Source organism: Myxocyprinus asiaticus, chromosome 28 (genome assembly GCF_019703515.2).
Source record: "Myxocyprinus asiaticus isolate MX2 ecotype Aquarium Trade chromosome 28, UBuf_Myxa_2, whole genome shotgun sequence".
Taxonomy (NCBI): Eukaryota; Metazoa; Chordata; class Actinopteri; order Cypriniformes; family Catostomidae; genus Myxocyprinus; species Myxocyprinus asiaticus.
The window spans coordinates 10,839,863-10,867,654 of record NC_059371.1 but is presented as its reverse complement, the minus strand read 5'-3'; the positions used below and the strand labels follow the sequence as shown (position 1 = coordinate 10,867,654).

Below are 27,792 nucleotides of genomic sequence, written 5' to 3'. Positions count from 1 at the left end.
AACAAACCAAAAAAGTAGATGGAAACTAGGCTATTGATGTAAGTGTTTCTTGCATTCCTTGAATCGATCACGTTTCTCTCTTGTCAATTTGCACAGTCTGGGAACAAGAACATTCTGTGGTTCTTCCAAGAAAGCCTTCCTTTACTCCTCACCTCTCGTAACACGAGATCTTTATCGGGTGATCTCAGACATTTGGCCAGAATTGATCGGGGCCTGCCTCCCTCCACGGATCTCTAAGCCAGAACCCTGTGAGCTTGCTCGATTTCCAGCTTATGGCCTGTTATGTCGAGCAGACTCGGAAAGAGTCCGTCCAGAAATGTCACCATATCTCGACCTTCTTCATCTTCAGGAATTCCAACAATTCGGGCGTTATTTCGCCGTCAGCTTGAGTACGTAAGTGTCTTTTAATGTCTCCAGAGCCCAAGGATTTTGAATTCTTTGACATAGTGTCTTCCTAGAACAGTCAAGAATCAGAGTGTATCGAATCTCACCGGTTTATGACATGAAAAGTTTTAAAACTAGCAAAGTGCGCAGAGCTCGCCGTTCACACATCTGAACCTTGCATGGCGTCACGTGACTCTCGGTCATGTGATTCTAAAATTGCAGCTCCCATGAGGGGACCCTCTTCATGTAGAATAAAACAGCTTTTATAAGGTTACTGATATGACTAGAGTCCTCACCTCATGTGAGTGGTCATGATTTTATACATATGTTTCAAAATTACAATTCATTTCATTAGGAGTCAAATTGTTAATGGGGACAAAATTACTGCGTGCAATTAAGAGGTGTTTGTAGAAAAATTTAACACAGGTTTTTCAAGATTACATTTCCTCTGACTGTAGGTATATTGGTGGTTGGAATTGTTTAAAGGTGTTTACTCTAAATATTGGAGTGAGACATCTCTGTGTACTGTAACCCTGTTTAATGAATCAATTCAGTCAAACTTTGTAGTTAAAAACATTTTTATTTTCATATTTATCTAATTCATAAATTTTTTATGTGTACAAATACATTTAAGGGCCAATATATCTTGTTTCAAAAATATTATTTTATATAATCTCGAAATACACGTTAAGATTAGTTTACCTCTGTTGTATTGGTTGAGCTTGTCCAGTGTGATTCAGACTGTATGGCTCACTTTAGTAAACATGGAACATGACAAACCTGACCTTACAATTCAAGTGAAAACATGTTCAATCACTTTATAAAGGGCTTACATGTTCGTAAAACATTTCAAACTCAGTTTTGAATAATTTAAAAACATCCCTTCATGCTCAGATTACTCCATTCTAACCTCGTTATACTTATGATTTTTCTGTTTTCTCTCTCTCTTTATGTAGGTGCACTGGAAGAGCCGTGCGACAGGAAGTTTGTGTGTATGTGTGTCTGTGCTGCTCAGTGGGATGGTTTCAGATCTCCCTAAGGTGCTGATACTGGGGGCCATCGCTGCGGCCTCTGCCTTTGTGGTCACCATCCTCATCGTACTGGTGTGTGTGGGGTGTCAGAGGTGAGAACACACACACAAACACAGATTGTATACCTATTTTACATACAGTATAATTAGGGCTGTCAATTAATGTAATCCAAAATTACATTTAATCCACGCTATTAAGATGGTACTGCAGTACTGGGATCAAAATTGCCCTCTTTCACTTCTTTGAATGAATGTGACAAAGGTACAGCACATCCGATTTGTAAAAAACATTAATTAAGCATTAATTGCATTAATATTTTCCTGATCCTGCGTATGGGTCAGGAGGCATAATTAAATGCATTATTCTTTATTACATTTTTTTTTTAATGAATAATTGTAATACATACTGTATATGCATTTAATTGTCAGCCCTGCATATAATACTTCATTCCAGAATTGTTTGTTCCTCTGCACATAAAAGTCTTTCTTTACAGTCGCGCCCCACTCATATTCCAAAAGAAATGTGTCGGCTTCTTAAAAACGCTCCACCACTCTTGTGTCAGGGCACCGCCTCCTCTTTCTCTTCACTTCTATCTCTCTTTCTGTCTCCATCGCTACTTCCCTGCTGTGGAGCAATTTGATGAATGCTAATATCACTCCTTCAGCAGATTGTGTGCCCTTTGTAGGAGCCGCTTCACTGGGAAAGAGCCTTAAGTTAAGCTCTGCATCGGATGCTCATTTGTGACTTTTGCTTAGGGATATTGCAAGCAATGAAACCCTTTAACAAATCAGTTTCATATTCTCTCAGGCTTCTTTCTATTTCTGTTTTGTGTAATGTTTCAAAGAAGAGATGAATAGGGGTTATACTAGTTTGTTGGATTTTTTTTACCACAAAGTCATGTTTTTGCAGTCAATTGCAAAAGCAGGGGATTGCTAGCAAGTTGTACAGAAGTCAAGTGTGTTTGTGTTTTAGTATTATTACAACAGCAAAAATAGACACAGATACAACTGATATTTTGTGCCCAAGACTTTCCAGAGAGCTGTTCGGCAATTCATTATACTGAACAGATAAAGACAGGGCAAAGAAGATCACAACAGCTCAGAGATGACAGTGGTTTTCATCTGTATGATGGGGAAAATAAAGTGTTAAAGGCTTAGTTTACTCCAAAAAAGAATATTCTGTCATCATTTACTCACCCTCATGTCGTTCCAAATTTATTTGACTTTTTTTCTTCTGTGAGACACAAAAGGAAACACTATATTCCGAGTCTTCTGAAGCCATACAATTGTTTTGAAGTTGTTATTCGCTGAAAATACAGGTTTGGAACAACATGAGGGTATACATTTTAAGGGTGAACTATTCTGTATATATAGTAATCTAATGAGAACTCAGTATTCCTAAAAGTGTACTCAGTTCTAGGAACTTAAAACTTGCAATGCTAAAGCTGTATTTCTGATTGCATACTCAGTAGCACAGTGCAGCTGTTATTTTGCTGTGTGAGGTCTGCAGTATGTACAGGGTCACTCAAACCTCAGGTGAAAATGTGTGTCCTTCGTTCTCCTGAGTTTTCTGACCTTCACAGGGGAACAGAGCAATACAGCCCTTCAGAAGTACAAACAAACAAGAGACTTCATCATTACCGTCAACACTCCTGCAGACTCACAACCTTGCGGGCAGAGTTGCATGAGGCATATAGTGTACATGGGGTCTAGGAACATAGTAAAAAATGCTACTTTAAATTATTTTTTAATTTAATACTTTTTATGTATATTATATATTATAAATTATATTACCGACATAATTTAAGATGAGAGACTGTAAATTTGACATGTTAATTCACTGTGATTAATTATATAAAAATAACTTATTAAAATATTAACGCAAGTAACATGCCCCTTGACCTTTTGTAAATTTCATTTTAAGGATTTTCACTGCCAACAGAGCAAACCAAGCTTGAAGTACCACCTTCTTATTTTTGCGATTCACAGTCATCAGGGGGCAGTCAGTGCAACTCCAGCTGTACAGGCAACAAACTGACAGCTGTTTAAAGACAGCTAAATGGAGCAGGGGTCTCGAGACCACTGATATTTACAGTATATAGAACTGGATCGCTGACACAATGTTAAACTGCCTGCAGGAGGTGAAGCCACCGGAAGTGTTTGAGCGGCCATATTGGTATGCCCAAACTGTCATAGAGCATCAGTGACTGACAGGCGAAAACACCTCCGTTTCACCATCTTCGACCTGTGGGTATGACAGTTGCATTTTGCCCTCTAGAGACAATCATGTTTTATGTTTAATTTGTACGTCATGGACAATATTCGTTACGAGGGAGAAGATATATGCGGATTGCGATGTCAGAGCATTCACCTGCCCCTGTGTTCAGTCTATCAGTACAGCACAACGATCACCAAAGGAAGTGGCAAAACTGTCCACAAGTTGTAATGTAAGTAGGAAAAGCTGTAATATTTGCTTGTTTTAGGGTGACAATACGTCCTTACCCACAAAAGGGACTTTAAAAAAGTCAGACCGGGATTTCTAAATCACCTTAAATGTGTGTTTTTGGGATTTGCTTGTTTTCATATTGAAGTGCTCTCTGTAGTCATACATGGATACATGTCATAAATATGGGTTCGTTTGTCATTTAAACCTAGCGTATCAGTTTAATTTTAACCAGCTTTGCTTCGCGGTCACTTGAATAAGAGCGCATGCGCTCTCTCCCTCTATCACACGTGCAGCGGGCGTGCAGAGATTGAGGGAGAGAGAGCATGCGCTCTTATTCAAGTGACCGCGAGAAAAAGGCACTTTTGATGAAAACATAAAACAAGTAACTCTGAACAAACACTTCGATATTCACAATAAATAAGTCTGAAAACGTCTGTTTGTATCTTACCTCAGTTTCAGTGAACTTGTTTACATTCAGCTGATCTGTTCGCTGATGAAGTTTGATAGAGGTGGATACTGTTTGATATATAGTAGATACACATAACTCACTCGGGCTTTCAAGGAACAGAAAAAATAGATTTCGGTGACTGAATGATTAATGTTTACTTGCTGAAATTAGATGATATTCTATTATATAAATAGGCACAATAGAATGTTTGGACACAGCAATATGGCGGCACAGTGGCTTCACTGTTATAACGTCATCGGCAATCCAGTTCCATGTTATATATCAGTGCTGGAGATGTAATTTTTAAAGTTTCAAACTACATTTAACTTGACACAGCCTCCTATAAATGCAGTGTTTATGGCTATATATGCTGAAAACCAGTGAAATGCGATGCAACCACAGTGAGACGATCTAAATGCGTCTGTCTGATACTTGTACAGATATCTACAGATATATAATTAAAAGAGCCCAAGTGTGCAAATGACACACTTAACAATATATGCACTTACAATATACACTATGCACTCAGCCATGTAGTGAGTTGGATTGTCAAAGTGTAGTATCATCCCAAATGGAATACTTAACTGTTTTTTTTTATACGGAAGCATACGCCGTTTAACAGCAGACGGAATTGATTTTTCAAACACATGTGCTAGCAATACCGCATTAGCCAACCTCAGTTCAACACTTGTATCTCAAACAACGTACATATTCGCACAGCATGGGGTGATGATAAAGCATTTAACTCACATTTGTAATTTGCTGTCTTTATTGAGGTTTCGCTAGCTGCTCCATTATTTACAATTATTTTGTCAGATCAGCAATGCAGCCAGGTAACTCCGCCCCATCTGTTACGTATGGCAAGCTGCGAGCACTGAGTGCATGTAGTGTCCAACATTTCACACTCCGTTTTGACGGTTGACAAAGTGCATGATCCGGGAACTTAAAACACTTCTTTTTGTTGCATTTTCAGTGTAAACACACTACTCGCACTACTTACACAACAAAAAGCCGTAGAATAGTGCTGAAGTGTGCGGTTTGGGATGCACCTCAAATCTTCTTCAGACAGATTGCAGATCTAATCAGTGCTTTACTCGTCTGCCACAATAATGTAATGTCTTTGAATTATCAGGAAAATTATATTTATTATTTTCATAATCATTTTGATTATTATATATTGTATATTTCCTTAATTGGGGGCCTTTTTCATCAAATATTGTTATATGATTAATTGTGATAAATTCGATTAATTAATTGGCATATCAATTTAATTTATCAGTTTAAATCGATTGACAGCCCTAGTAAGAAGTTGAATTGAAAAATCTTCATTAATTTCAGAATTTCTTAGTATTTGATATGTCCCACTTTTGCTGTAAAGAGGAAACTTCTTTCATTATTTACTCACCTCCATGTCATTTCAAACTCATATGTTATTTTTTTCCATGGAACACAAAAAGAGAAATTTTAAAGAATTTTTATCCAGCTCTTTCCCTTAAAACAACACTTCATAGTCTGTCAAGCTCCTAAAAAGACCAAGCATCTTACAAGTAGTCCATACGACTCGCATGCTATATTCCAAGACTTCTGAAGCCATACGATAACTTTATGTGAGGTACAGACAGAAATGTATTCACCATTCACTAATGACAGCATGCACTCAAGCTGGCATGGACTCCACAAGTGTGTGCAAAACCTGATCATCCATGTTAAATTATTTTGATTCCATCCATGTTATCTAGCGTGATTTGAGAATGTTCCAACCAATTGGCCCGGTTGCTAGGGAGGGTAGAGTCACATGGGGTAACCTCCTCGTGGTCGCTATAATGTGGTTCTCGCTCTTGGTGGGGCGCATGGTGAGTTGTGTGTGGATGCCGCGAAGAATAGCTTGAAGCCTCCCCACGCACTAGGTATCCGCGGTAACACGCTCAACAAGCCACATGATAAGATGCGTGGATTGACAGTCTCAGACACGGAGGCAACTGAGATTCATCTTCCGCCACCCGGATTGAGGCACTACGCCACCATGAGGACTTAGAGCGCATTGGGAATTGGGCATCCCAAATTGGGGATAAAAGGGGAGAAAATCCACACAAAATAAACTCTACATGAAAAAGCTTTTATTGTGTCGTGCCTGTTTAGGGCACAGTGTAATGAGCACAAACAATACAGAGCACACAAGAATAATGGGTAAAATAGTTCCTTATATATTTGCTGCATCTTATGTAGAAAATTTGAGTGCTTTTTTCTTTTTGTCCACAGAAAAAGCAAAAGAAAACATGCCCAAACCAATGGAGGGGGTCAGAAAACAGAAACAGTGAGTGAATAAAATCACAAGCTAACACACTTACATGCGCAATGTGTCTGCATGCATATTCATGCTAATGATATTGGTTTGTGTTGCAGGCTGCTCTGCGCCATTCCAAGCTGAACTCCTTGAGTAAATCTGACACCCGTCTGTATGACATGAACCGGTTTCCCTGCAACGCCAATGGTGAGAGAGAGACACAGAGAGAGAAAGACAGAGATCCTTATAGACACTCGCACATGCACATTTTCCACACAAACATACGCACATATGTACTGGCCTACGCTCATGCGTGCTAAGACTGACGTCTCTAGAGGCTTGTCATGGTAAGATGTTTATTAGTTAATGTTCCCACTGCCACCAACGTGTGATCTGCCAGGCTGAGATAGACACTCATTTGGCTGTGACACGCAACACACACACACACACACACACACAAACATTAATGTCTTACATCAGTTTTCTCATCTTTTACATTCAGCCCAATGGATGCTCATGCAATAAGTGTGGGAAGACACAAAAACCACGTATTATCAAAAGGATAATAATAAAGTCCCATTTCTGTTTAAAGGAATAGTTTACCCAAAATTTCTGTCATAATTTACTCACCCTCGTTTTGTTCCAAACCTGAATGACCCGTATGAGAATGTTTAATGAATATTCTGGTCCGTCTTTTCAATACAATTGCATTGTTGCATTGTTGATTGTGCATCACTTTAACCTGGTTCTTTGCTGTTTTTGAGTGTATTTAGACTGTGTGGGTCAGTCTGACACATAACACAATGGATGTAACTTAAACAAAAACAAGGCTTAAAGCTTAAAAAGAACCCAAAAGTAATATAACAGTAGTCTTAAAGTATTCAATACACTCTCAAAATAAAGCTCCTGACCCCCTCCCTTCTTCACCCGTAACACCCACATTTGTTCACGCCTAGTTCATAAATCTTTTTTCGGTCTGAGGTGTGAACGATTGGTGCTCAACTAGGAGGTTGCATGACACTTTAAGGTACAAGGGCCGTCACTGGTGTGGTACCCTCAAGAGGACCTTTTTTTGTACTTCTAGGTAAAATGTATAACTCGTTTTGGTTACGTAATTGTGCACTAAGGACCTATTGCTATCTTTTAAAGGTACCTCTGAGAACAAAAATCATAACTTTTTGTCTCCTAAAAAGGGTACAAATATGTATCCAAAACAAGGGTACCACGCTAGTGACAGCCTTGTACCTTAAAGGAATAGTTCAAAATAATAAAAAATTAAAATAATTTACTCACCCTCATGCCATCCCAGATGTGTATGACTTTCTTTCTTCAGCAGAACACAAACAAAGATTTTTAGAAAAATTATCCATAAGACTACAGTGGTTAAATCCTTATCTCCAGAAGCAAAATAATAGGTGTGGGTGAAAAACAGTAACACAGTGGCAATATTTAAATCCTTTTTTACTCTAAATCTCCACTTTCACTTGGAGATTAATGGCACTTTTCCACTGCACTTTACGGTTCGACTCGACTCGACTCTGCTCGCTTTACTTTTCTGAGCTTGCTTTTCCACTGCAGTTTAGTGCAGCCTCAACGTGGGTGGGATTATAGGCTGATCGTCATAGTTGCGTCACCCCATCCAGCTCTAGTTGGATCTTCTCCTCGGCTACTAACGAGAGGAACGTCTGCACCTCGTTTATTGACCACGGCGTGGTTTTGCGCACAGCCATTTCTTTTTATAATTCAAAAGTCGCGTGAACAAATGATACTGCTATCGCTGTTGCTAACTGTAAAACTAGCAGGTTGATGTCCCGTATCGCAAATCCAGTGATGCTGGTAGTGACGATTCTCTCTGACCAATCAGTGATCTGCAGGGTTTTGACGTCACATTTAGTATCGTATCGGCTCGGCTCACTTGGAACCTCAACCGAGGTGGTACTAAAAAAAGTGCCAGGTACCAGTTACTATCCACAGTGGAAAACCCCCAAAAAGCGAGCAGAGTCGAGTCGAGCCGTTCCGTGCAGTGGAAAAGCCCCATTAGAGAAAAAAGGCCTTAAATATTGTTCTTTTTCTCACCAACAGCTTTTATATCGCTTCTGAAGATATGGATTTTACCACTGGAGTCTGATGGATTACTTTTATAATGCCTTTATGTTTTTTGGAGCTACAAAGATCTGATCACCATTCATTTGCATTGTATGGACTTACAGAGCTGAGATATTCTTCTAAAAATCTTTGTGTTCTGCAGAAGAAAGAAAGTCATACACATCTGAGATGGCATGAGGGTGAATAAATGATGAGAGAATTTTAATTTTGGGGTGAACTATCCGTTTAAACTGTACTTTTTTTCTGATAGTGTAGGTTTTGATGAGAAACAACCTGAAATTGAAGTAATTTTGCAGTGAAAATATTGCCGTCGGTTGCACATTCATGAGTCCCTGTCCACCACCAGTATATTGAAAATACGGATCAGGATAGTCATTACAAATTGTTCTTTTGTGTTACACATAAGACAGAAAGTCAAAGGGGGCTGGAACGACATGAGGGTGAGAAAATTATGACAGAATTTTCATTTTTGGGTGAACTATCTGTTTAACGATAACATGAAGTCAAAATAGACATACTTTTTAAATACATGTTCCAGGTAATATGGTAATAATGTTTTATCGGTACACATTATTCCAAAGGAAAATTTTTTTTAGCAAAATGTAACAACGTGCGCCGCCTCTGAAGTGTCAATCAATGGTTGTCTATGGTGTTTCAGGAGGACAGTTGCTCACCAAAGTTGAGAAATATAGTTCATGATCCAAACAATGTCTGAAGGATAAAATCAAGTCCCACACTTTTTTCTCAAATACTGTATCCCGTTTCACTTGAAAATACTTAAATTACAGAAGTAATGCTGTGATGGGTTGTGAATGTCATTTCATGTTGAATTAAACTCATTTAACAACCGGAATGCAGGTTTAAAAATATGCAATTTTAAAATTGAAAACATGTCACTCCAACAGTAATGCTCTGCCCTCTAGTGTTTGCCTGGAGTAACACCAGGTGGCACATTAACTAAATTGGACAAAAGTCTTATCTTGTGTGAAGTATCTTGTGTCTGAATGGGAGCAAATATCCTTTTAATGGCAATAGTTTTGAAATTAAATGCTCAACAAACATGTACTGTGTTTGGGTGTCCACATACTTTGGTCCAGTGTACGTAAGGACATGTTGTGTGTATAAGAAATGGTGTTATATTGACCCTTTGTAGTATGTATGTGTATTTTCTTATCTTTATCTGCTATAATATCAATTCTCCAGCTCCGCCTTTAATCTTAATCCACTGTTGAATCTAATCCCAACTCTTGCCTTAATCAGTGTTATTCTGATGCTGATTGACAGGCGCCCCTAAGAGCCGACCGGCCAGCATGGACCTTCTTCTCCTGCACACCCGCCGCTCAAACTCTGACCTCCACCCCCTGAGCTCTGCCCGCCAGATGCCTCGAGTGCCCATCACCTCTGAGAATGAGGAGCGTGAACACACCTACTCCGTAGTCTGCCGTCGCCCGTCTCCCAAGCCCCCCCTCACAGACGATGGCCTTTACGAGAGTGTTGGGATCAAGGGGGCAGGACATGATGCAGCTGCCCCGCCTCCTGTTCCTCCCCCGACATTAACCAACATGCCCGCCAAGTGCCACGCCCACAGCCCGACGCTCAGTAGGAACAGCCAAGGCAGGGAAGGTATGAATGGTGCGAATCAGGAGGCAGTGACGGCAGAGTACGCTTCCATACGGAAGGTGAAGAAGCTGGAGCGCAGCAGGAGGGAGGAAGTGGTGGAAGATGAGCAGGAGCAGCACATTGTGTCCAGCACTGAGTCCTCCAGCAGCACTTTGCACAGGAAAACAGTCGAGCCATTTCACCTGCCCAATTTCCCAAAGGTGAATATGAAGCAGTCCAGATACACAGGTTCAAAATAGTTATTTTATCCACACTAGCAAACTGAGTGCAAAAGCTGTTTGCCTCAATAATGGTGCTTGCTAAGGCATGAATCACTATTGCTATTGCTCATACTGAGGGTTATGGATTTAACCAAACCCCTATTAAACTTCAGCGACTCACTTGTCCTGCACCATTTGTGGTACAGCATGAAATTTAATAGGAGTTTGGTTAAATACCATGGTAACTTAAATTATGTGCTGGTTTACTATTCTAAGATATCGGACTTATGATTTTCACATGCCGGACGATAAAAAAGGTGGAAAAACATAGCATTAAAGGTGGGACCTGGGCCATATTTATGGACTAGCTTGTCATATCAGTTGGTTTGGGGTCTTTTGACCTTGGCCAGTAAGTAAACACCTCGCAAAAAAAAAAAACAGATAAAAACACAGCTAAACATAGCTAAAAACATTCAGAACAGCTTAGTAACTACATAGCAACACACACACACACAAAAAATAACTCAAATCACAGCTTAACACAGCTAATAAAAAACACTCAGAACACCTTAGCAACTCCATAGCAACGCCCTGGCAACCACCTTGAATACCTTAGCAACCACTTAGCAACACTCAGAAACAAAGCTAAACACAGCTAAAAACACTCAGAACACCTTAGCAACGTCCGAGCTGAGCCGTGCAGTGGGCTGTGCTGTGGTGCTCAAGACATATAAAAGATGTTTGCTCACAGGGACCTAGGTTCGAGTCCAACCTGGGTCATATCCTGATCCAACTCCCCCCCTCTCTCTCAACCCTACTTTCCTGTCATACTCTTCTGTCCTATAAAATAAAAGAAAGACCCCCCCCCCCCCCACCACCAAAAAAAAACAAAAACAAAAAAAAAGAACACCTTAGCAACTACATAGCAACACACAAAAAATTACTAAAATCACAGCTTAACACAGCTAAAAAAAACCACTCAGAACACCTTAGCAACACCCTGGCAACCACCCAAAATACTTTAGAAACCACTTAGCAACACTAAAAAACAAAGCTAAACACAGCTAAAATACTCAGAACACCTTAGCAACTACATAGTAACACAAAAAATAGCTAAAATCAAGCTTAACACAGCACAAAAAAAAAAAATAAAAACAAAAAACACTCAGAACACTTTAGCAACCACCTAGCAACACAAAAAAAAAAGCTAAAAAAAACAGCTAAATGTCACTAAAACACTCAGAGCACCTCAGAACACCCTAGCAACCACCTAGCTTTAACACTTAAAAACATTGCTAAAAACAAAGCTAAACACAGCTTAACACAGCTTAAATACAATATCGGATCTGGCAAAGCTTTGTGTTTGCCAGCAGTGGCAAATTGTCCATTGTTGCCAAAGGTTTGCTGAAAGTTCAACACTACTGGTGAAGAGCGACAAATTTCTGGCAATAATTTGTGGCAAATCAAAAGCTCATTTACATGTGAACGTTTACAAACATGACAAGCTCCCGGAAGTTGGGGGCCCCCCTGCAACCAGGGGCCCCGGGGCTTCAACCCAGGTAAGCCCATGCATTAATGCGGTCCTGGGTAGACCATTTCATTAGCAATGGCAAGATCATGGGTTCAATACCTAGAAAACACATCGTGATGAAATGTATACATTGAATGCACTGAAAGAAGCATAAATCTGCAAAATTCATAAATGTAATTGTTCACCCAAAAGTGAAAATTTTCTCATAATTTACTCACCCTCATGCCATCCCAGATGAGTATGACTTTCATTCTTCTGCTGAACACAAATAAAGATTTTTAGAAGAATATTTCAGCTCTCTTGATCCTCACAATGTAAGTGAATGTTCCAAAAAGCACATAAAATGCAGCGTAAAAGTAATCCATAAAACTCCAGTGGTTTAATCCATGACTTCAGAAGTGATATGATAGGTGTAGATGAGAAACTATACTGAATATTTAAGGCCTTTTTTGCTATAAATTCTCCTCCCTGCCCAGTAGAAAAGGCCTTAAATATTGATCTGTTTCTCACCCATACCTATCATATCACTTCAGAAGATATGGATTAAACCACTGGTGTCATATGGATTACTTCTGTTTCCTTTATGTGCTTTTGGAGCTTCAAAGTTCTGGTCACAATTCACTTGCGTTGTATGGACCTACAGAGCTGAAATATTCTTCTAAAAATCTTAATTTGTGTTCTGCAGAAGAAAGTCTAACACATTCAAGATGGCATGAGGGTGAGTAAATGATGAGATTATTTTCATTTTTGGGTAAACTATCCCTATAAATTAAGAAAACTCTCAGTGCCAATTCACTAAAGTAAGGGTTTTCTTAGGGGTTCCTTGCAACTAGGCCTATGGCATTAGCAATGGCAAGGTAATGTGTTCAATACCTAGAAAACACAAATACTGATCAAATGTATACACTAAATGCATTGAAAGAAGCATAGATCTTCCAAATGCATTAATGCGAGTGTGAAGTGCTTGAAATAGTAGTGCAGCTATACATTTGTCCACTAGAGTTCATTGTATCACATAAAAATATCCTCTACATTTGCAATGGTTAAGCATTATCTTGTCAAGTCAAGCTGTTTTTATCATTTGCACTGCAATTGTGTATAAATATAAGTGTGTAAACACAAAATATTAGTAATAAAACTATTTTATATGTAAATAGTACATAAAAATTATAAAGGTTAAAATTAATAAAAAATCTAAAATATGCTATTCAAGAACTTTGAGAGGACTTTGAGAGGACAGGACCACTAAAATTACTGACATGACTAGACTTTTACAGGTATATCTTTCAAAAATCTCGATGTCCTACCAGATTAAATGCCAGGTTATAAGACTTATTGTTTTTTCATAGGGGATAAAAATAAACATTAGCAAGTTTAGCAACCAGCATAGATATTGAGGAGGATGCATCCACCACAATATTCAGATTTGTAATCCAACATTGATGTTTTATTTTAGTCCCCCCATCTTGAACATTTCGATACATCCTTGATCTCAGTTGTTTTGGTTTGAAGCATCCCTTTAAAGATAAAAAATAAATTATATACCAATAATTGAAAGCAATGTCTTTTCTGATATGCTTTAGCTAGAGTCTGTCTGATCACACTCTTCTTCTGATCTGTTTTTGTTTGTCGTATGTTCCCATTTCACCTATATTCATATCCATCTGTCAGCTGATATGTGTTGATGTTGTGTGTGGCTTGTGGATTTCAAGAACAGATAAGATTTGCAGAGAGGCGAACAGCCATGGGAATGATGGTGCCTTTACAATGGAAAACAAACAGACAATGATCAGATAATTATCCCGTCTTCCTGTTAACACAGCTCCATTCTACTTGTCTTTGTGTGTGTGTGCGTGTGTGTATACATGCAATTTGTACTCTATATATGGAGATTAAAATCTTCTTTGTTACAGGTTTTTGTTGATTGATGCCTTGTTTACACAGGCACGCTATTGTATTTGCTGTTGTGTGTGCATACTTATCTTTCTGAGCCCGACTTATTTGTGCATTTGCACACTTATGTCACTTGATGTTTATGCATGGCAAGGTGTCTATCCCTCCCTAAATTAGGGGAATTAGAGTGTCAATGTGTGTGTGTGTGTGTCTAATTTGACCTGCATTATATCCCAGTCTGCATCTATAGCAAAAATTAGCAGAGAGAGTGAGCACACACCGCAGTTGTGCAGCACATGTGTCACTTCAGTGCACTGGGCTGGATTATGTAAGATCTGCTGTAAGGATGCCCGCCCAGCCGTGTTTTTTTTTTTTTTTTTTTTTTTTTTTTTTTTGGTTAAAGGCATCAGGGAGGAACCACGGAGCAGGTAGCCGCTTCAGCCAGGGAAATAAATAGCAGCACACACTGAAGCCATTCATCTCCCAGTCTTAATCATTCATACTGGAGGCGTGTTTTCCCCCTTCATTAATCATTGACTCTTTGATCTGCTCTATGTGCATACTTGCTCCCTTAATGATTAACTTGCAGATCATTTCCATTGAAGAAGCAAATACTAATATAACCTAGAGTTTTGTTGTGCTTGCAAATAAAGTTGTTAAATGGTAAGCTTTTTATCTTTTAGAGGCACATAGAGAGATATATAATATGATAAATCTTTTTCATTCGCATCAAACTAAAGAGACTATAGCATCTACCATGACTAAGGTCTGTTTGTGTTAGGGGCTGTTCAGACCTAACCTGTTCTTGTGTTAATAAAGCAAGACGCAGATATTTATTTATTTTTTTCAGATTAACACTTTTTATTGAAACAGAAAAACAAAAAATATATGTACAGAATCAAATTTAAACCCCCATTATTCCCTTTCCTTCTTCCAATCACCAACCCCACCCTGACCCCCAACAAACATCCCTGTGTTCAAAGCTAAAATACACACACACACACACACACACACACACACGCACGCACACACACACACAAGTAAATATATATATATATATAATAATCACACGCATTTAAAACTATAAATCCCTCTCCACTGCCCCTTGGAGCACCACTTCCAAAATGGTCAAATAACTGCCCCACTTCCTATTAAATACCCCCTGGTTGCCTAGCCTTCTATCTGACATTTCTTCAGATGCTGCCACTCTGCCCATCTCCGTGCACCACTCCCAAAATGATGGTGCTCCAGCCGACCTCCATCCCCTAAGGATAATCTGTATGCCAATCATAACACTGGCTAGAACCCAATTTCTTATGTATTTATCCCCTATATTAATGACCGCCCTATCGCCTAAAATACAGTCTGGGGCAAAATTAAATTTGAGATTAAATTTAAATCTCTGAATCCTCAACCAATCAGAAGATGAGGACGCAACCAATGTTTTTTGGTGGTGTGTTAAGCCCTCATCTTCTGATTGGCATCACCAGCAGGTGGGTGTGTCTTTAAGACCAAGCCTATATAATCTAGAGAGGGTCCAACAGAATCAATGTAAAATCTTAAATTGCATAAGGCGCACCCTTGCATCTCTAGAGGCAGACTTGACGTTTTTTAGAATCCTAGCCCACACTCCCTTCTCCAATACCAAGTTTAAATCTTTCTCCCATAATCTCTTGAGAGAAGTTGAAGCTCCGTCCCCCAAACTCTAAATTAGCAGGGAGTAATACACTGAAGCCTCATGACCTTTTCCAAAATCAGTAATCACCACTCCCAAAGTATCTGCCACTTTAGGAGGGTGTATGCTACTCCCAAAAATAGTACAGAGCAGGTGGTGCAGTTGTAAATATCTAAAGAATTGAGACCTGGGAATCCCAAAATGTTGAACCATATTTTCAAAGGATTTCAACAATCCACTCTCATATAGGTCACCGAGCATATTAACCTCCCTCACAATCCACTCTGTCCAGCAGAAAGGGAACTTATCAATACATAATTTTGGGTTCAGCCATATGCTCGAAGCAACATTTAAATAAATGTCTGAATTAAACATTCTGGACACGTTTGTCCATACCGCATGCAAATGCGAGATAACAGGATGTAACTTAACTTCTCCGGTTAGTTTGATAGAAAGGCTTTGCATTGGCGAGATAGGGGAAAGAACTTCCTGTTCAATACAAAACCAGGGAGGGGCTCTCTCAGGTGGAAGCGACCAATGAGCCAAATGTCTGAGACCGAATGCATAATAATAAAACAAAATCTTGGGTAGGCCTAGCCCAACTTTATCAATCGGCCTATGTAACTTACTGAAGTGTAATCTGGGACGTTTACCATTCCAAATAAAGGACTTCGCTATGCTATCAAATTGATTGAAATAAGAAAGGGGGACATCTATAGGGAGAGATTGTAGTAGGTAGTTGAATTTTGGAATACAATTCATTTTAATAACATTAACCTTCCCAGTCATAGATACATGTAATGAAGCCTACCTGCCACATCGCTCAAAACCCTTTATTAAAGGGTCAAAATTAACTCTAAATAAATCACACAAATTTGCTGGGAATAAAATACCCAAATACTTAATGCCCTATTTGGGCCACTGGAAGGCGCCCGGCTGAAAAGCCATTACTGGGCAGTATGCTGTCAGAGCCATAGCTTCAGATTTAGACCAATTAACCCTGTATCCTGAAAACGTAGAAAAGGCAAGGCATAGATCTAGTAGGGTCGGAGACGAATAATAAAATATCATCTGCATAAAGCAAAAGCTTATGCACCACACCTCCCACCACCACCACTGGAAAATCATCCTCCTTTATTATTGCGGCTGCTAATGGTTCCAGGACAAGACAGAACGATAAGGAGGAAAGAGGACAACTCTGCCGGGCGCCCCTATCCAGAGTAAAATAATCTGAAATTAACCCATTTGTTTGAACCGTCGCTACAGGGTGTCTATAAAGTAATTTATTCCACCCAATAAAAGTATTCCCGAACCCATACATTTCCAAAATTTTAAAAAGATAATCCCATTCTACTATATCAAATGCTTTTTCGGCATCATGTGAGATGGCAGCGACCGGAGACTGATCGTTCACCACTGCCCACATGACATTAATGAAACGCCTAATGTTATCAGAAGAGTTACGGCTCTGAATAAACCCCACATGATCTATATGTATAAGAGATGTCATAACATTACTCAATCGGTTAGCCAATATTTTTGACAATATTTTAACATCTAGCTGGATCAGGGAAATTGGACGGTAACTCTTACACTTGCTTGGATCTTTGTCCTTTTTAAGAATCAGACTGATCCGGGCTTGTGTCATGTTTGGAGGAAGATTCCTTATAAACTTCTAGCAAAAGTGGAGCCAGTTCTGTACCATAAGATCTAAAAAATTCAGCGGCAAAGCCGTTTGGCCCTAGAGCCTTGCCTGTAGGCAAGGCCTTAATTACCTTACCAAGCTCCTCCAAGGTTATCTCAGAATCAAGAGAATTGTTTTGCTCAGCCCACAGTTTAGGAAGTTCTAATGGTTCCACAAAGTTTCTAATATCCCCGTCAGTAGATAAAGATGTGGAACTATAAAAATCAAGATAAAATTCTTTAAAGGCATTATTAAAATCAATGGCCGAGGTAAATATTTCACCACCAGCAGATTTCACTGAGGGAATGGTAGAAAAAGACTCTCTCTGTTTTTATATATCTAGCCAGAAGCTTCCCTTCTTTGTCCCACGACGCAAAGTATGACTGTCTTGCCCTAAATAGCCAAAACTCCACCTTCCGCGACAAAATAGTATTATATCTGTATTTCAATCGGGTCAATTCTCTGAGGCCATTAGAAGACATTCGGTGTTTCTGCTCTGCCTCGGCACTTTTAGTGTTCTCTTCCAATTCCATGAGTTCTTGTGCTTTGGATTTTTTGGTGAATGCGGCATACTGTATGATCCGGCCCCTAAGAACCACCTTAAGTGCCTCCCAAGCCATGCCCACAGAGGATATTGAGGATCAGTTGGTCTCCATATAGACATTGATTTCAGCCTTTATCATTTGTTGGAATTCAGGATTTTGCAAAAGGGATACATTAAAGCGGCAACTATATGATTTCCTTTTCTTCATATGTGGCAACACCTCTAAACACACCAGGGCATGATCTGAGACTAAAATGTTTCCAATTGAGCAATCAACAACAGGTGAAATGAGGGACATAGATATAAAAAAAAAATAAAATCTATTGCAGAGTAAATCATATTTAGAGAATTTTGGTTTGAACGGGCTCTTCGGCTTCAGTTTTGTAGTGTCCTAATGATCAGTTAATGATTAATAGTAATTAATTTGCTTGTAAGAGGTATAGCCTATGATGATTATCAATTAAACAATTAAAAAATGTATTTTACATTTTTTAATGTAAAAAGCGCTTCTGACCAATCCTGTCTTAGCAACTATTGCCCTGCTGCAATTACTCTGACACACGTTTGCTATTTTCCAATTACAGCCTATGGGAGTAATGTGTGTTTGAGTACTTTTTTCAGCAGGATTTTATCAAAATAATCCAAAAAAATGTAAAACACGTTGTTGTCGGGTCATTTGTAGTAGTGACACGATTTACTCAGAGAGGATACACGCATTGTTTTTCTTTCTTTTTTCAAAATAATAATTAAAAAAAAAAAATGTATCCTCTTTTCTCCCAATTTGGAATGCCCAATTCCCACTACTTAGTAGGTCCTTGTGATGGCGCAGTTGCTCACCTCAATCTGGATGGCGGAGGACAAGTCTCAGTTGCCTCTGCTTTGGAGACCGTCATCTTCTCAAGTGGCTCGTTGTGCATGACACCGTGGAGACTCACAGCATGTGGAGACTCATGCTACTCTCCGCGATCCACGCACAACTTACCACGCGCCCCACTGAGAGCGAGAACCATTAATTGCGACAATGAGGAGGTTACCCCCATGTGACTCTACTCTCCCTAGCCAATTTGGTTGCTTAAGAGACCTGGCTGGAGTCACTCAGCACACCCTGGATTCGAACTCGCGACTCCAGGGGTGGTAGTCAGCGTCAATACCCTCAAAATAATCTTTAAATAAATCTGGAGAAGAGCATGTTCTGGATTAAACTGTGTCAGCCCTCATTCCCAAATGAACATATAACATCTGCAACGACACCTACATTTGCTCCAAGGTAAATTAAGCTATTAACTGAACGTTAATTCATTTATGTATTGAGTCAAGTCATAGTAAAAGGGATGGTTATTAAACAGTTTACAGCATCAGAATGAGTGTGTTTTGAGATGTTGTAAACAGCTCAGTTCGCTTATGCTTATGTTATTAGATGTGTAATTAAATGAAGTTTTTCTCTTTTCAAGTGACTGTAATAATTGTTTGCCTTGATTCTGATTCACCATCTCCACAGTTTTTAATCAAATTACTGTGTAATTTAACTAATTATTTTACAAATAAACTTCAGATAAATTTGCATTACAATATATTCATACCAGCCCACATAACAATATTAACCATTCCATTTATGAGAATATTTTGTCGTTCACAGCAATCTCCCATTCATTCCTATGGGGAGTTCTGCAGAGCTTGTCAGAGCGAGCAACTGTAACCAAGGGGGGCGGAGCTTAACGAAGGGACAATTAAAACTTCCATGATCTGCTGTAGTGCATGAGGAAATCTGACCAGCCTTCTTGTTCCCTTTCTGGCCAACAGGAGGCAGTGTTCATGGGCAACGGTGAGCAGTACATTTGGAAACCACCAGAAGAGGATGAAATCATGATGCCGGGGGTCCCTCCACTGGAGAATGGGCACAGCCATCCTACTGCAATGGAGGTAAAGTCTCCACCCGCTCTCTTGCTATTCCAGCATTGCAGACGGGGTCATGACATTGCTCTAAGGTTGCATGAAGGGATCAGGTTTCAGACTTTGACCGCTGACCTCTAAAACTCAAGACCACTCTTGTACATTTTGGATCTCTTTAGTCAGACCTTTGTACATCAATAAAGAGTCTTCTCGCTCAGGTGTTGAGTAGAGTAATGGTTGCGACCTAGAGAGGGGTTTATTGCATTTAGATAAATTATGTCGGTTGCACATTATTTTACAGTATGTGTACTTTCAGTATACTTACAGTGTACTTACACAAGAAAGTATTGAGTAATATTAGGTAACTACATGTACTTAATATGGGTTAAGCTTAGGGTTGGGGTTAGGTTTAGGTTAGTACTAAGTAATTACTGTTGTAATTATATAGTACGTAAGTGTAGAACAGTACTGTAAAATAAAGTGCTGCCATAATATCTAACGAAAATTTTGGCCTTTGGTTCTCCCTCCCCCTCTCTGTTCTTTCTCTCTCAGTCTATCGCTGGCTTGGAATGAAATGACTAACAGGCAGGTCAAAGGCCAGTGGACTGTGCTTGTTGACTGTCAGTTCATGGGTTAGTGTTAGAGAAGGAGGGGGGAACAGGAGGAGGGGGGCAGAGGTCAGGACAGATTGGCAATCTGAAGGACTCTGGGTCAACTTGTGTTTAATCAACTTCTTGTGGGCACTCAAAACGTACATTTAGTGTTCAGCTGTTTGCATTAAAGTTGACAAATGTACGTTACATTTGAAGATGAAATGGCTAGTTGACATGCCATTTTTAATATCGATACCTCAGAAGACATTACATTTACTTAAAAATGAATTTCTACACTTCAACTTGGATTTGTTCGTCAGTAGTGTAATAGTAAACTCAACTCCTTGAGGATTAAGCTGTGATAAAGAGATAAAAGTGTTACCCAATCTGCTGTGCTGGATAGACTTCTCCACACTCTCTGCACTCCACTGTCTTTCTTCACTGTTCATTCCTTCTCCTGTCCAGACACGCCCAGTTTCATGTGGTGAGGTGGGTGTGTGAGTGTGTGGGTGTGACACTGGCCCCATGCTCCACTTCACCTAACACGTTATACTGCATATACAGGGTGAAATCAGGTAAACCCCGCACTTTTTGATGACTGTCAAGACATTCCCAATTTATATAAATTCATCATATTTTATTATTTTATTTTATGTGTATATTTACCATCAACTTAAATTGTTTCTATTCTAGATCTATATTTTTCTTTGAAGTTACTCATTTCTATTGGGGCAATTCTCACAAAATACTGATTTCATTCATATCACACTCGATTTTATTTTTAAGTTACAATTTTGTTTCTTTTTGAAAATGAAAGGAAAGTCTGAAATCACTGTAAACAGGATGATTTCAAGACATATTTAAACATTTTTCCACATTTCTGAAACCTTTTTCTGGAGCATGCTCAGATAAATTCTCATTACTAGAACACACAAACCATGGCCGAAAATCTGAGAAGCTCAGTTTTTGAAAAATAATAAAAATGTATTTGAACTTTTCATGGCAACATTTAGGCCACTTCCACACCAATACGATTTTGTTTGAAAATGCATTAATTTTGCAATGTTTACGCCTTGCATGCACACTAGAATGGCTTTTTCCTCCACCGAAAATGTATGAAAACTCTCTCAATAACTACGTATTTTGGAAAATGATGATGTTAGGGAACTGAAAATGGAGTTTTCAAATGAAAACAGATAACTGTGGATGTGGCCTTAGTAGAGGTTCTAAAAAAAATGTATCATTATCAAAGTCTTTCTATCAAGTCAGTTCACTGTCGGCCATGTTTGGAACGCTCTCAGGAGACTATTTCCAGTCATGAAAGTGCAGCTGCTATCTACTTGAATGGGAAAAAACAAAATCTCAAAAACGGTTGGTCAAGATTAAAGAACATATTTCAAATCAGCAGTAAAATCTGACAACGCTGGTATCATAAATTGTGCTTCTTTGCCACAGATTATGCTAAAAAAACAAAATTGTCTTGTATAGCTAATGCGCATGCGTGTTCTCGAGTTGATTGACAGGTGATGTCTGTATCTAAAAGGTGATGGACTTCCTTTCTACATCCGTTGATTGTTGGGCGCTAGATCTTCTTGGTTGGGCATTCCACTTTCTCCCATTCATTTAAATAGAAGTGGCCTGTCTCTTGTCATTACTCACTAAACAGTTTTAAATATATACAACTTATCTCAATACTGCAACACACCAACAAAATTTGCACCTTGTTTTTTTTTTCTTCAGATTAATCCAAGTAGTTTTTTTTAAAGGACTATATCTCAAATCATTGATCTAAGCATAAATTATCAGATTTGGTATTTAGTAATTATTCAAATTCTCTTGCATAGCTAAATTCATAAAGGAATGTTCTGGGTTCAGTAGAATAAGCTCAATCGACAGCATTTGTGGCATGATGTTGATTACCACAAAAATGTATTTTGACTCTCCCCTCCTTTTCTTAAAAAAAGCAAAAATGGAGGTTACATTGAGGCACTTACAATGGAAGTGAATGGAGAAAATTTTTTGGAGGGTTTAAAGGCAGAAATGTGAAGCTTAAAATTTTATAAAAGCACTTACATTAATTCTTCTGTTAAAACTTGTGTATTATTTGAACTGTTAAGTTGTTTAATTCGTCATTTTTACAGTCATTTTAGGGTTTTAGGGTTTATGGAGTTATGTTGTCATGGCAATAAAGTAGTAAAATTGGATGTAAGTTTACACAGAAAAGGTTAGTAAGCAATTTAATCACATTAAAACCATGTTATCACGCATATTGTTTACGTCTTGTGGCTATACTTTTAAAAAAGTGAGTATTTTAATGTTTACAAATTGGCCCCCTTCCATTGTAATTACCTCACTGTAACCAAGATATTTGTTTTGTTTAAAGAAAAGGAGGAACAAGTCGAAATAAATTTTTGTGGTAATCAACATTATGCCACAAATGCTGCTGATTGAGCTTAACTTGTTCTGAACCTAGAATATTCCTTTAAGGTTTGATTGTCTTTCAACTAAAACTGTAATTAAATAGATCACGGTCATTCTTGATGTTTTTTTAAATATAATGTTAATCATGTGTTTATTTGATTTGAAATCTCAAAACGAACTTTTAATTCTCAAAGTACTTTTTGTGTTCACATGCAAACACACCCGTGAGAACATGTGCATGCACACATATGCTGCATGTCATGTTAGGTTAAATTGCTTTAGTAGACTGCGTTTGTAAGGAGGGAAATGAGAAAAAGTGGAAAGAGTGTGAGAGAGAGATATATGAAGGGGAAAGAAAAGAGGGAGAGAGAAAGAGTGAGCGGGGGAGCAAGAGGAAGAAAAAAAAAACTCTCAAGGCTTTCTCAACAGCTGCAGAGTTTTGAAACCCCCGTCATCTTGATTTCCTTTCTCTCTGTGCAAAGTACTGCACAACACACAGTACACAATGCTCCACACAGAGAGAAGATATCAGCATGGCTCAGACGCATTTGGGAGTGTCAAACAACATGAAACAGACAGCGGGAGCTGCATTGTTTCTCGGTAGTTAAGAGCACAATTTAAATGCAGCTGGTTCAGTCATGTCTGCGTTCAGACACATGCTGCGCCTCATGCCAGGACAAAATACTGCAGGAATACTGCAGTGTGTTCTCAGACTGGTTGGTGGTGTTAACATGACAAACACAGTGATATCCACAGCTCTGTCTATGCTGTAGCATCTCTAACATCTCCCACTGCTTTTACACATGAATGCCATAAAGGTCACTATGTGACTTGGAGCGCCAAGCTGAATTCCTCTTTGGGATTTCACACATGCCATTCAGATATGAGTACTGAATGTCATCTACCACAGAGAGGGCATGTGGGGTTATCTGGGGCCCAAGTCATCTGAAGCCATGCAATACCCTTGTGTGAGGAATAGACTGAAATTCAGGCCATTATGTACTGAAAAACCTGAAATCTGCCTTCATGCTTTAATGAGAGAAGAAGTGCTGTCCAATTTGATAATGAAATGTTAAAATTTCTTTTGAGCCGGATCTCTACAATGAAATGTATGCTCTAGTTCACAAAACTACTCTAAATAATTTGTTAACGAATCCTTTTCTTCAGTCAAATTTTTCTATAAATCAGTTGTTCGAGTTTGTAAAACCTGTCTAAGGCTATGTTCAGACTGCCACTAAAAATCAAATTTTTTGCATATCCAAATAGGTTGGTTATGTCTGAACACACAAATCTGATTTGATCACTTGCAATTAATAGTGCGGACAGTCTGCCTGAAAAGATCTGATTTGAGAAAAAGGTTTCAGGTTTTTTCAATGAATCAGTTGTTCCAGTTCACAAAACTAATCTGAACAATTAGTTAACAAATCCTTCCCTTTAGTCTGTTCTTTTCATTGAATCAGTTGTTCGGGTTTACAAAACTAGTCTGAATGATTCATTAACAAATCCTTCTCTTTAGTCAGATCTTTTCAGTGAATCAGTTGTTCCAGTTCACAAAACTAGTCTGAATTATTTGTTAATGAAACCTCTTTAGTCAGATTTTTTTCAATGAATCAGTTGTCCAGTTTACAAAACTAATCTGAATGATTTGTTCACGAATCTTTCTCTTTAGTTAGATCTATCAATGAATCAGTTGTTCCAGTTCACAAAACTAGTCTGAACAATTCGTTAACGAATCTTTCTCTTTGGTCAGTTCATTTCAATGAATCATTTATCCAGTTCACAAAAGTAGTCTGAATGATTTTTTTCATGAATCTTTCTCTTTAGTCAGATCATTTCAATGAATCAGTTGTTCCAATTTAAAAAACTAGTCTGAATGATTGTTCACGAATCCTTTTCTTTAGTCAGATCTTTTCAATAAAGCAGTTGTTCGAGTTTGTAAAACCTGTATAAATGATTAGTTGAGGGATACTTATTTTTGGTCAGATTTTCTCAATGAATCAGTTGTTCCAGTTCACATAACTAGTCTGAATGATTTGTTCACGAATCTTTCTCTTTAGTTAGATCTATCAATGAATCAGTTGTTCCAGTTCACAAAAGTAGTCTGAACAATTTGTTAACGAATCCTTCTCTTTAGTCAGATCTTTTCAATGAATCAGTTTATAAAACTTGTCTTATTGATTTGTTCATGATATTCAATGATGTTCTTAAGTTCAACTCACTGACTCACTGATCAGGTGCCAGTGGTTAACAGCTCACTGGAGGGGAATATTTTTTGTGAATAATGACTTTCTGTATGTTCCTCACAGAAAACTATCATATTGTATCAACTTCAAAAGACTTGGAATAGACTGCTCAAATCAAATGGGCAACTTATATGATACTTTTACGGTGCTTTTCTGTCATTTTGGAGCTTGACAGCCCCAGTCCTCATTCACTTTTATTAAATGGAAAAGAGTGGCCAGAATGTTCTTCAAAACTTCTCCTCTTGTGTTCTGCCAAAGAAAGAAAGTTATACCGTATGGTTATACAGTTTTGGAATGACATGGATTTGGAATGACACGGTGAGTAAATAATGAGAGAATTTTCATTTTTAGGTCAACTAGGCCTATTCATTTCTGAATCACTTACTTCTGGCCCAGTGGAAGCACACAAGGACATTAAAGAAGGATTGTGGGAAGTCTTCCCACCTGTTCAGCTCCTGTCTGGTTAGTGGGGTTAATGTTGTCTCAGTGGGTTGCTGTGGTGAAAGTTTAACAGGCTTATCTGCAGGTTAGGTAACACTGTTGCTCTCTTCAGCCAGATAAGAACGTTTACCCTGGCTCTGTCGATCACGGCCAAAGTGGGTCATGTTTCTGCTGTGTGCAAACAGAGTCCTGTTACCACGCACTGCTCCACACAATTCAAATACTCACCAATGTGGGTGTTGATATTGCACATATCTAGATATACTACATCTTCAGGCATGTTAGATGTTGTGTGGTATTATCTATCCTCATGTCTCCTTTTAGTTTTTGGACCTTACAAGGTTAAACAGCAACCTTACTTATTGGTACTATGGACATGAATGATACCTCAAATCATGCGGCATGTTGAGAAGATGTGTGCTTTTACTTGTCTAAGTGATTATACTATAAAACAGGAGAAATAATCTAATAAATTTACATTGAAGGGCCCAAGCCATATCTAGGGACCAGATATCATTGAGACATGGCGGTGGGCTTTTTTGACTTGGGCCAGTAAGCAACTACCTGGCAACCATCCAGAGTACCCTAGCAATGGCCTAGCAACCATTCAGAACATGTAAAAACCATACGTAGACATCTAACTTGGCTGGAACAGTCAACAAGGAGACCTGTTTGAATGTAAGTCAATGGAGGAGATGCCTCAGAGTGCTGCGTAAATCGTTTTTGTTTGGAAAAAGTTCTTCATATAATAAATTCAGTGCCTGGGTGCTAATCTTCAATATATTTGTCATGATATATTTATTTGTAGAGCACTTTATTTGGAGTTTGCTATGACAAAATCACTCTTTTAGAAGAGAAGTCTCAAGACTACAGTGCTAACTATTGTAAAACTCTGAAAGCATTTTCATAGAGTATAAATTGCACTGCAGTTATTATCTTTAATAAATAATCATTAAATTAATAATTAATAGATAGTTTTAAGTTTAATTTAGTTTAATAGTTTTATAGCCCATGTTTTGGTTTATAATATATAGGCTATGGATAAAACCTACTTTGTGAAACAAAACAAATGTAATGAAAACTGTCTGGAAAGGACTCCAGACTATTGCAAACGCATCTGTCAATTCTATTTTTGTCAATACGGATGGCTCTTGACCTCTCCAATATGGTGGACGCGCCAATGTATCGCCGTTCATAGGAACAGCTGCTGATGTAGCATCTATGTATGTACAGTATATCTATGGAAAGAAAAACACTAAGAACACCGTGGCAACTGCGTAGCATTGCCCTGGCAACCACCACTCCTACACTTTAGCATTATGACGGCGAGTTATGTGTGTGGCAACAGATGTTCTTCACTTGTTTTGGTGAAAATTAACTTTGAAAGTTTGCTGATTCTTTGTGTTTCATTTAAACACTCTTTGTTTTTTGTAACTCTTTTAGCACTATAACTGTAACATGAGAAGTATGCTCCCCAGAACGGTTATTATTATGAAATCCACTTTGGCAAAGCTGATCTTTGGCACATTTTCAAATGTTTCTCATTTTGTGGTTTTCTCTCCTCAGATCTCTGACATGTACTCTACTGTTTGTAAGACCCTGAAGAGGAGACACCAACAGGGCCAAAGCCAAGAGGAAAACAGGCTGACGGCCTCTACTGCATCCCAAGGGGTGGAGCGGGGTTCGGGGGGCGCCGTGGGTTGGCCCGCTGGCGGTGCTTCGGGGGAAGAGGCATGGGGGAGGAGTTGCCCCCAGGAAGAGCCTTGCTATGAACCAGTGGGCGAGAAGACGTGGCCCCATGGCCTGGCACTAGAGTCAGACCCGGCTTACGCCACCATTGATTCACACCGGAAGCGGGAGAAGCTGGCCAGCAACACACTGAAGGCCAAAAAGAAGCCTGGGGGTCCGCCTCAGGGGCCAGGAAGAGACATGACCTGTGAGAACTTTTACGAGAATATCAGTGACTTAAAGCAAGGGGCAAATGCAGCAAGCACCACCACTATCTTTACCTTTAACGACGGAATGGAAATGTATGTTACGGGGTTATAAAAACCCTCAGTAAAACAGTCAAATTAAACACCCACAGAGGGGACAAGAATAAACTGGAGCCCTTTTGTTCTGACAGATAAAAAAGATACAGCGTATAGCTGCCAAACACACGCCAATATACACCCCTGATGAAAACAGTCATCTAAAGCCAGCCTTAAGCTAGTCTTAACTGGTCTTTCAGCCTGGTCAGGTTGGTCTGTTGGCTGTTTTTTTTTTTGTTTTTTTTTCAGCTGGTCAGGCTGGGAGTCCAGCAAACTAGCTTAGGCTTAAGCATTTTTTTCCAGCAGGGATACGTCCCTAAAACCATAAC

General features: G+C 38.9%; 1 protein-coding gene across 1 annotated transcript; it reads left to right on the top strand.

Annotated features, from left to right (window-relative positions):
- Positions 1-282: 282 nt before the first annotated feature.
- On the top strand, positions 283-27,746 carry LOC127419369 (uncharacterized). The gene is made up of 8 exons (XM_051660723.1): positions 283-393; positions 1,341-1,507; positions 6,568-6,622; positions 6,712-6,799; positions 9,983-10,518; positions 19,646-19,765; positions 27,000-27,463; positions 27,713-27,746. The coding sequence occupies exons 1-8, from the start codon at positions 283-285 to the stop codon at positions 27,744-27,746; spliced, it is 1,575 nt and encodes a 524-aa protein (XP_051516683.1).
- Positions 27,747-27,792: the final 46 nt, after the last annotated feature.

Coding starts and splice junctions, on each gene's coding strand:
- LOC127419369 (XM_051660723.1), top strand. CDS start 283: ATGTCGAGCAGACTCGGAAAGAGTCCGTCCAGAAATGTCACCATATCT. Junction 10,519..19,645: donor ACCTGCCCAATTTCCCAAAG/GTGAATATGAAG, acceptor TCTGGCCAACAG/GAGGCAGTGTTCATGGGCAA. Junction 19,766..26,999: donor GCCATCCTACTGCAATGGAG/GTAAAGTCTCCA, acceptor TTCTCTCCTCAG/ATCTCTGACATGTACTCTAC.